This window comes from Eutrema salsugineum, unplaced genomic scaffold (assembly GCF_000478725.1).
Source record: "Eutrema salsugineum unplaced genomic scaffold, Eutsalg1_0 scaffold_11, whole genome shotgun sequence".
Classification (NCBI taxonomy): Eukaryota; Viridiplantae; Streptophyta; class Magnoliopsida; order Brassicales; family Brassicaceae; genus Eutrema; species Eutrema salsugineum.
Window position 1 is genome coordinate 3805885 of NW_006256901.1, and position 9566 is coordinate 3815450.

The following is a 9566-nucleotide window of genomic DNA, read 5'->3' on the forward strand; positions in this document are numbered from 1 at the left end:
TGCATCTCTTCTCTTCCAGGGCCAGAGTGGAAACCTACTGGTCAGGATTGAGAGTGATAGTTGTCTATGATCACGACAGTGGCGTATTCATACGTCCGTGACTCCAGTTCGAAAAGTTTAAGCTAAGATCTTATCAATTTTACTCTCTAGCAATGTTTTGAATCGTTCGTACCCCTGAGAAAACTTCCCTGAACCCCAACGCCTTCTTTCCCATTGATTTACACCGATTTTCTTTCAGCTTTAGTTCAATATTGTCTTTCCTTTTTAGTTCATTTTCATTTAAGCAATTAGATATCCGTTTTTACAGTTTTAGTCATTTTTATTAAGTTTAGTTATTACGCAATTTAATTCCCGTATTCTCTTTTAATATTTCGTTTTTACATTTTAAACATGCTACCAAACCCCCACAAAACCGTTTTGGTTCTAGACTTCCTTACTTTATACTTATTTCAAAGGCTTTTTGCAGGAAAATATCCTCCTTCCCTATGGATTCGATCCCTAAGTACTACAATCGATCAGCTGTGCACTTGCGGCTATTGATTTCATTTAGGGTAAAACTTGACAACCCTCGACACACACCGACACCACAATCAATTGCCCAATCCTTCCTTGTGGTGCTCATAGTCTTCTGCAGAATGTTCTTGATTTCCCTGTTGGAAACCTCAACTTGCCCACTGGTCTGAGGATGGTATGGGGTCGCCACCTTATGCTTTACACCATTCTTCTTCAACAAGTTTTCAAAGACTTTGTTGATGAAGTGAGAGCCTCCATCGCTAATCACCACTCGCGGCACACCAAACCTGGGAAAAATGACAGATTTGAACATCTTTACAACCACTTTTGCGTCATTCGTGGGACTAGCCAGAGCTTCCACCCACTTTGACACATAGTCACTTGCCACCAGGATATACTTATTCCCATAAGATAATGGAAAAGGTACCATGAAGTCTATACCCACACATCAAAAATCTCCACTTCCAAGATGAAATTCTGAGGCATCTCATTCCTCCTGCTAATGTTTCCCTGTCTCTGACATGTGTCACATCTGGAGATAAAACTCGCTGCATCTCGGAACATCGTTGGCCACCAATACCCAGCTTGGAGAATTTTCGACACAGTCTTGAAAGTGGCGAAGTGACCTGCATAAGAGGATCCATGGCAATGAAACAACACTCTTGGTATCTCCTCATCAGCTACACATCTTCTGAAGATTCTATCAGAGCAATGCCTGTATAAGTAAGGCTCATCCCAAAAGTAGTGCCTCACATCCTTCAGAAACTTCTTCTTTTTGTTTCCCACAAAATTTGCAGGTTCCTGCTCTGCAGCAAGATAATTTGCAATCTTTTTAAACCATGGGAAACCAGAATGCCGATCTATGTTAACTGATTTGCAAAAACTCGTCAGAGCAGGTGCTCTGGGTTGGAGCAGGTGCTCGTCGAACCCAGAAACATCTATGGCGTAAATTTGTTCATCAGGAAGGCTGTCATCTAGTGGAATGTCATCATCGATCTTCAGCCTCGACAAGTGGTCTGCAACACCATTATCAATCCCTTTTTTGTCTTTAATCTCCAAATCAAACTCTTGCAGCAAAAGGATCCATCTAAGGAGCCTTGGCTTGACATCTTTCTTCGTCAACAGGTATTTCAGCGCTGCATGGTCTGTGTGAACAACAACTTTCGCCCCAACAAGGTAAGACCTGAACTTCTCAAAGGCATAAACCACTGCAAGAAGCTCCTTTTTAGTTGTGGTATATCTGCACTGAGCTTCGTCGAGTGTTCGGCTGGCATAATAGATGACATGGAGCCTCTTTTCTTTCCTCTGTCCCAGCACTGCTCCCACTGCATAATCACTAGCATCGGTCATGACTTCAAAAGGTAGTTCCCAATCTGGTGGCTGGACAATAGGAGCGCTGACCAAAGCTCCTTTTATCGTGTGAAATGCCTCCAAACATGCATCATCAAACTCGAATTTCACATCCTTGCACAGCAGCTGCATCAGAGGTCTAACAATCTTTGAGAAATCTTTGATGAAGCGTCTGTAAAAACCAGCATGACCCAGAAAACTGCGAACCCCTTTGACTGATGTTGGTGGCTGTAAACTCATCATCACCTCGATCTTTGCCCTGTCCACTTCGATTCCTTTCTCTGAGATTTTGTGTCCCAGCACGATCCCATCTCTCACCATGAAGTGGCATTTCTCCCAGTTAAGCACCAGATGCTTCTCCTCACACCGCTGCAAGACCCTGCACAGATTAGACAAACAGACAGAAAAGGAGCTTCCATAGACAGAAAAATCGTCCATGAAAACTTCCATTATGTCTTCAATCAGGTCAGTAAAAATCGACATCATGCAGCGTTGGAATGTTGCTGGAGCATTACACAAGCCGAATGGCATTCTGCGATACGCAAAGGTGCCATAAGGACATGTGAATGTCGTCTTCTCCTGGTCGTCCGGGTGGACTGGGATCTGAAAGAAACCTGAATAACCATCTAAGAAACAGTAGTAAGGATGGTTAGCCAAGCGTTCAAGCATCTGATCGATAAATGGTAAAGGAAAATAATCTTTGCGAGTTGCAGCATTCAATTTCCTGTAATCTATGCACATTCGATGCCCAGTAACAGTTCTTGTTGGTATCAATTCATTCCTATCATTTTTTATCACAGTGATGCCACCTTTCTTAGGAACTACATGAACCGGACTAACCCAATTACTGTCTGAAATCGCATAGATTACTCCAGCTTCTAGAAGTTTCATTATCTCCTTCTTAACAACATCTTGTAGATTCGGGTTTAACCTCCTCTGATGTTCTACAGAAGTCATCGATTCATCTTCTAGATGTATTCTATGCATGCAAAGATCAGGGGAAATTCTTGGAATGTCATCTAGTGAATATCCTAGAGCTTTCCTATACTTTCTAAGTTCACAAAGAAGCAAGGCAATCTCTACATTGTTCAATTCAGAGTTCACTATCACAGGGTATGTCGAATTGGGTCCTAGAAACGCGTACCTGAGCCCCACAGGAAGGGGTTTGAGCTCAAGCTTTGGAGCTCTCAATTCGCTCCAAGGTCCATCAATCAAGCCGTCGGGAGCAGGTGCTCCAGGATTCGGAGCAGGTGCTCCGTCGGCTTTTTCTGCAGGTGAGCTCTCCTTGCCTTCTAAGCTCATGTACGCCACCAGACTTTGCATCCTCGTGCTTGCATTCAGAATCTTTGCAAACCCATCAGCTTCTTCACTCAAATACCCATGTTCTACTTCGGCTTTGGTGAGTGCAACTTCCAGAGGATCGATGGCCAAAACCTCTTCAGCAACCTCTTCAGCAATGCTTGAACCATCATCTATGACAAATGTCTGTCCGTCCAGCATTGGTTTCTTGAGGAGTTTATTCATCTCAAATCGCACCACCATATCTCCCAGCTGGAGATCTATAACTCCTCCTTTCACATCTATGATTGCACCAGCTGTGCATAAGAAGGATCGACCCAATATCAAAGGATCCTTGGGTTCTTCATCAACCTCCAGAACCACAAAATCTGCTGGAATGAGTGTATCGCCTATCTGAACATGCAGATCCACAAGTATACCAACAGGGAATTTGGTTGATCTATCAGTGAATACCAGCGAGATTTTCGTCGGTTTGAATCTGGTGTAACCCAATCGCTTGGCTACAGAGTAAGGCATCAGATTTACACTTGAACCCAGATCGCAGAGAGACCTTGCAAACAGCACATTCCCAATTCTGACTGAGAGAACAAACCTTCCTGGATCACTTCTCTTTTTCAGCACTTTGTTCTGAAGCACAGCACTACACTCCTTCGAAACCATCATGACACTATCTTCCTCAACAGCTTTCCCAGACACTAACCCCTTCATGTATCTTTTAAGGGCTGGTATCATCTGAACAGCATCAGCTAGAGGGAGTTTTACAGTTAAATCCTTCAGCATCTCCCTGCACTTTGCCTCCTCTAAGTCCTTGCGAGACTTCTTTGGTGGAACTGGGTAAGGTACCTTAGGCGTGTAAACTCTTGCAGGAATGTTTGCTGGAGCAGGTGGCTGGAGCAGGTGCTCCCTCGTTGGCTCAGGGTGCTCCATCGTCAAATCTACGTCTGGACCAGGTGCTCCCGATTTTGGAGCAGGTGCTCCGATGGGGGAAGAATGCTCCTTCGTCTTTTTTATGTCATGAGCTGTTCCTCTTCTTGGAGCAGGTGCTCCACGTCCTTTTCCTTCCTCTTTTCTGAGACAGAGCTTGTTGGTGCAACATGTAGAGTCTTCCCACTTCTCAGCTCAATAGCATTCACAAACTCATTCCTGGGGTTTTCACCTTTTCCAGGGAGAGTTCCAGGTGATCTCTTCACAGCTTCTGCAGTCTGAGCTACCTGAACATCCAGCTTCTTCACATGAGTCCACACTGCTTTATACTTGCCATTCAAGTCATTGTACATGGTGTCCATTTTGGCATTCATCTCCATGGAAGACTTTTGCTGATTAACCAGCAGCTGTTGCATCAAGTTTTTCAGCTCATCCTGCGAGTTATTTGAGGAACTCGAAGAAGGCTGTAGACTTGTGAAAGGCAACTTCTGCTGATTTCCATCTTGAAATCGATTCTGATTGGTGATGAACTGCTTTCCTTGGAAATTGCTGGAGAAGTTCTTCTGAAATCCTGACTGATTCTGCACTCCTTGCTGCGGATAGACCTGATCCTGAGGGTTCTCAACATTGTTTCTTCTGTAGGATAAATTTGGGTGGTTTCTGAAGTTGTTGAAGCTGCGATTCTGCACATACCCTTGTCCATTCACGAAATTTACCTCCATCTGATCATTATTCTCTGCATCTACAAACTCTTGAGCAAGAGGTGCATCACCAACCTCATCAGCAAAATGCACAGATCTCTGGTTCTTTCTCAACAGCAGATTCACCTTTGCTGTAAGCTCATCGATCTTGCTCAACTCCACACTATGAACTGCTTTGCTAGACCTGTCATACTCTTGGGATTTGTTGCTGGAGCTTGCAGCTAAGTTCTCAATCAGCTCATAAGCAGCTTTTTTGGACTTAGTCATGAAATCGCCATTGCTAGCTGCATTCAAAGCATTCCTGTAATCCCAGTTGACACCATCGTAAAAGGTTGACAGAATCTGCTCATCAGAGAACCCATGGTGAGGGCACTCTCTTCAGTACTCCTTGTACCTTTCCCAAGCTTCGCAAAAAGCTTCACCAGGTTGCTGTTTAAATGACAAGATCTTGTTCTTCAGAGCTGCAGTTTTGGCCTTAGTGTAGAAATGGTCCAAAAATGCTGATCTGCACTCTTCCCATGTAGTCAATGACCCAGGTGGTAATGACTTCAGCCAGCGCAAAGCTTTGTCTGCAAGTGAGAATGGAAAAAGCTTGCACTTCAAAAAATCGGCTGGTATCCCATTTGATCCAGTCGTGCTGCAAATCTCCTCAAAATTCTCGATGTGGTCCATCGGAATCTTAGCAGGAAGCCCATGAAAGAGGTGCTGCTTCACCAATGAGATCAGCTGAGGTTTGATCTCAAAGTCTTGCCTCTAAATGGTTGGAGGAGCAATCGCAGCCCTATTGTGATAGTAAGCATGCGGACTGTCCTTGTCTCCAATAGCAGGCTGTGGCTGCTCCCTGTCTTGCTGCGCCTTTTGCAGCTGCTCCAATTGCTGTCGAAGCTGTTGCAGCTCGACAGCCATGTTGTCATTGTTGCCTTGATCGCCCATGTTGGCTTGAATAGGCCTTTGACGTCTGTTTTCTCGCTCGACTCTTGCTAGCTCGGTGTTCGACAAAGAAACAAGATCAGTGCAGTTGCTCCTTGTGGATATGTTTGACATACACCTGAAACACACGCAAACAAGAGAACAAGATAAAAAAATTAGTAAAGTCTTAGTCTGAATTTCAAACCAAAAATCAAAGGTAACGAATTGGTCCCCGTCGCAACGGCGCCAAAATTTGATTCACACTGGATGTACTCCTAGTTTCTACTGCAATAGAACAGTGATGTAATTGTATTATAAAGGATTCGGAATCAAGAGGACCAGTGTTACTCTATGACTTTGCGAGGATTGAATTAAAGCTAAGACGAAAGATGGTTTGTTGCGAAAACTAAAAAGTAAACAGAATGGCAAACAACGATTTAAATTCAAATTAAAACAAGCACTAGACCAAAGCAGTTCGCAGGAATTTCAGAGATAAGAACCAGATGACTATTCAGGGTACAAGTGTAACGCAAGTCTCGAACTCAAACAGAAAAGCTTATCGATCCACTGTCGTGATCTCGATAACTTTGTCTAACAACCTAAATCCTAAACTGTCGTTTGAACCTAGAAAATTGCAGACAAGCATTAGCTAGCAGGTTTGATCTATTCACGATTTGCCTTAACTTCAACTGTCGTTGGCTAAGGACAAATCGCTCACCAATGTTTATTCTAGCAACCTATTACACTTTTGATGAATAGATTAACCTAAAATCGCAGATTGAGTGATCAATTCAACCTAAGCATTAAGTCTAACTAGCCCTGGGCATTCGGGTCGGCGGTTCGGGTTTGGGTCGGTTCCTCGGGTTTCGGGTATCCGAACGATGATTGTTTAATAACCGAATAAGAACCAAATAAATTTCGGTTCGGTTCGGATTGGTAATATACGGTTTCGGTTCGGTTTTCTTTTTTTTTGTATAAACCCGAGGTAGATCCGAATATACGATTTCAGGTAATTTTGTACCCGAATAACCAAAGAAAATCAGTGAAAATGAGTTCAAATTGAATTTCGGTTGTTTATAAACCCGAATAACCCGAAAAAACCAATCAAACACGAAAAACCCGAAATAAACCAACAAAATCCAAATTCCAAATATCCATTTGAACAAAGCGTGCAAAATAAAAAGAAGTTATGACAAATTTGTGCACAATATCGAGAATACATGTTCTCCAAGTTGAACTTCCATATCAGTTCCAACCATAAATCCAAAAAAACTAATGACAAAAGACATAGAAGATTGAAAAACATTACTTGCTGAATCCCAAAAACTATCTCATCCAGCCTTCCTTACAAAGTTGCTATCTCTATCTCCAACTCCAATCTTCTTATCTTGCCTGTATACAACAATGATCAAAGGAAACAAGTAAACAACAATGAAAAAGACAAAAACGCTCTTCCAAAACTCATCACTAAACCATTATAGCCTCATCGTAAAACAAAAACAAGCAAACATACATAACATTACCATCATAACCAATTCAGCCTCATCACTAAACGGCTAAACCATTCAAAAACCGATTATTACCAAACTTCAGTTAAGCATAACATTACCTTATCACATCAGTCTTCATCTTCAGGTTCAAAAAAGTTTGGAGACTTTAAGTTATCCATTTCTGAGAAGTGAAAAAGATGGATAACATTAAAAACATTAAACTTTTCAGATGAGATTTTAAAGAGAAGAAACATACGTCTTTGAAGTTTATCCTGCAACTCAATATCAGCAAGCAGCTCTTCTTTAGTGATCACACCTCTATCACTTAGACGAATCTCACACTTCAGCCATTGCTCAGTGCACATTAGCACTTCAATCATGTAATGGGTTAAACAACTTCGAAATGGGTCTAAAATTCGATCACTTGTGCTAAAAGCAGACTCTGAAGCAACAGAGGACACCTGCATTGCAAGCACATCCCTTGCCATCTCGGATAAAACCGGAAATTTGTAGCTGTTCAACTTCCACCATCCAAAACATCATAATCTGTACCGAATATGTTTTTTTTTGGAGTTTCACATTTCTCCTTCAAGTATATATCCAACTCCGTACCTGAATCTTCAGTTCCTAACTCATCTACCATCTCTTTGTAGACAAAATCCATTCTCTCATATCCACTTTCAAAATCTAAATCCATTTTGTCAAAGACATTACCCGTAGCATGATCTTGACTCGAAGTACCACTCTGAGACTCATTTCCTGCGGATTTAGATGATGTCTCACCTCCAGATAACTTGTTGCTATACTCCTCAAATAATTTCTTTATAACCGTAGTCACAGAATCCACCAACTCCCTTGATTGAGGACTATCTTTCCCATAAATCCTCTCAAAGCAGAGAGTAGCAAACCTCATTTTGTTGCTTGGATCTAAGATACTCGCAATGATTAGAAGCCTATTGATTTCTGGCCCATCCCAGTACTTCTCAAACTTCTTTCTCATTGCATCGGCCTTTGACCTCATTGTTGAGTCCTGATCTTTGCTCAGCTTGATCAAGTTGGTTTCGATGGTCACAATCTCATTGTAACACTTGTGAGAATTCAGTGAAGTAGATGCTGAAACAACTAAAGTAGAGTTGTAAAAGATAATCAAAAACCTTACTAGTCTTGCAACCGAATCCCAATCATTCTTTGTTGGTGGGCCAACTCTCTTATTTCCTTCCACTTGTTCTTGAAAGTAAGCATTGTAGAGCATATCTTCTGCTTCCATTCGATCAAAACCTGTCCTAAAGTTTAGAGTCCTTGACAGCATAAGGTAAGTAGAGTTCCACCGTGTTTTACAGTCTAAGGGTAAACTGCCTCTTGTCATTTTTGCTGATTCCACTCTTAGATCAAATGCTTTGATTCGGTTAGTAGAAGCTCTCATATACTGAACTCCATTACGGATTGCAGATACATTTTTGTTAACTTCATGTAACCCATCGTTTACTATCAGGTTGATGATGTGAGCAGCACATCGTAAATGCATGTGGTCACCTCCTAGAACCAATGCGTGATCACCTGTTCCAAGGAAAGCCTCCTTAAACTTCCTCAAGGCACTCGTGTTGGCAGTGGCATTATCGACAGTGATTGTGAAGACCTTCTCTATCCCCCAATCAGCCAAGCACTCTAGCAAAACTCTACAAATTGTAGTCCCTTTGTGATCGTCGATGTTTTTAAACCCTATGATCAGTTTCCTTAGCTGCCATTTCACATCAATGAAGTGAGCTGTGATGACCATATAGCTAGCTCCGGTTGTTGGAGCAACCCAAATGTCAGTGGTCAAAGACACTCTTTGCTTGTTTGCATCAAGCACCTTTCTCATTGCAGCTTTCTTCTTAACATACATCCCCACGATTTCTCTAGTGAATGTTCTCCTTGACTTTGGCTGTGGAAGACCCACACGATTGCAGAAATGTCTCCAAGCCAGACTTTCAATAAATGAAAGTGGCAATTCAGCCAACACAATCATCTCATTCGATGCTTCTCTAACCACTGCTTCCGAAACCTTCGACAACTGCAGAGTACCACTTGCATCTTCAGAAACTATAATATTCTGCCTGTCTTTTTTTGTTTCCTGCCACGCAATATGCTCCTTGCAAATTCGCAGATGATTCTTCAAGCTTGAAGTTCCACTCTTACTGTTGCAGGACATCGACTTACCACAATAATGACAGACGCAGGTGTTGACATCCTCCTTAGTTCGTGTGAAGTGTTTCCACACATCAGACCTTGTGTTACAGATTTTTAATTTCTTTTTCGGCTTGAACGGAGGTGAGCTAGTTTCACTCCTTGGATTCTCTTTGCTTCTCGGTGTAGGAGAAGTTCCATGCTCATCTTCAGA

At 42.2% G+C, this 9566-nt stretch overlaps 1 protein-coding gene and 1 non-coding gene across 2 annotated transcripts; one reads left to right on the forward strand and one right to left on the reverse strand.

Moving 5' to 3' along the window:
- Positions 1-4169: 4169 nt before the first annotated feature.
- LOC112089706 lies at positions 4170-5459 on the reverse strand. The gene is made up of 2 exons (XM_024160457.1): positions 5182-5459; positions 4170-5088 (listed from the first exon to the last, which is right to left on the reverse strand). The coding sequence occupies exons 1-2, from the start codon at positions 5457-5459 to the stop codon at positions 4170-4172; spliced, it is 1197 nt and encodes a 398-aa protein (XP_024016225.1).
- LOC112090080 lies at positions 5143-5249 on the forward strand. The gene has a single exon (XR_002901439.1). It is a non-coding gene; the product is annotated as a small nucleolar RNA R71 (small nucleolar RNA).
- Positions 5460-9566: the final 4107 nt, after the last annotated feature.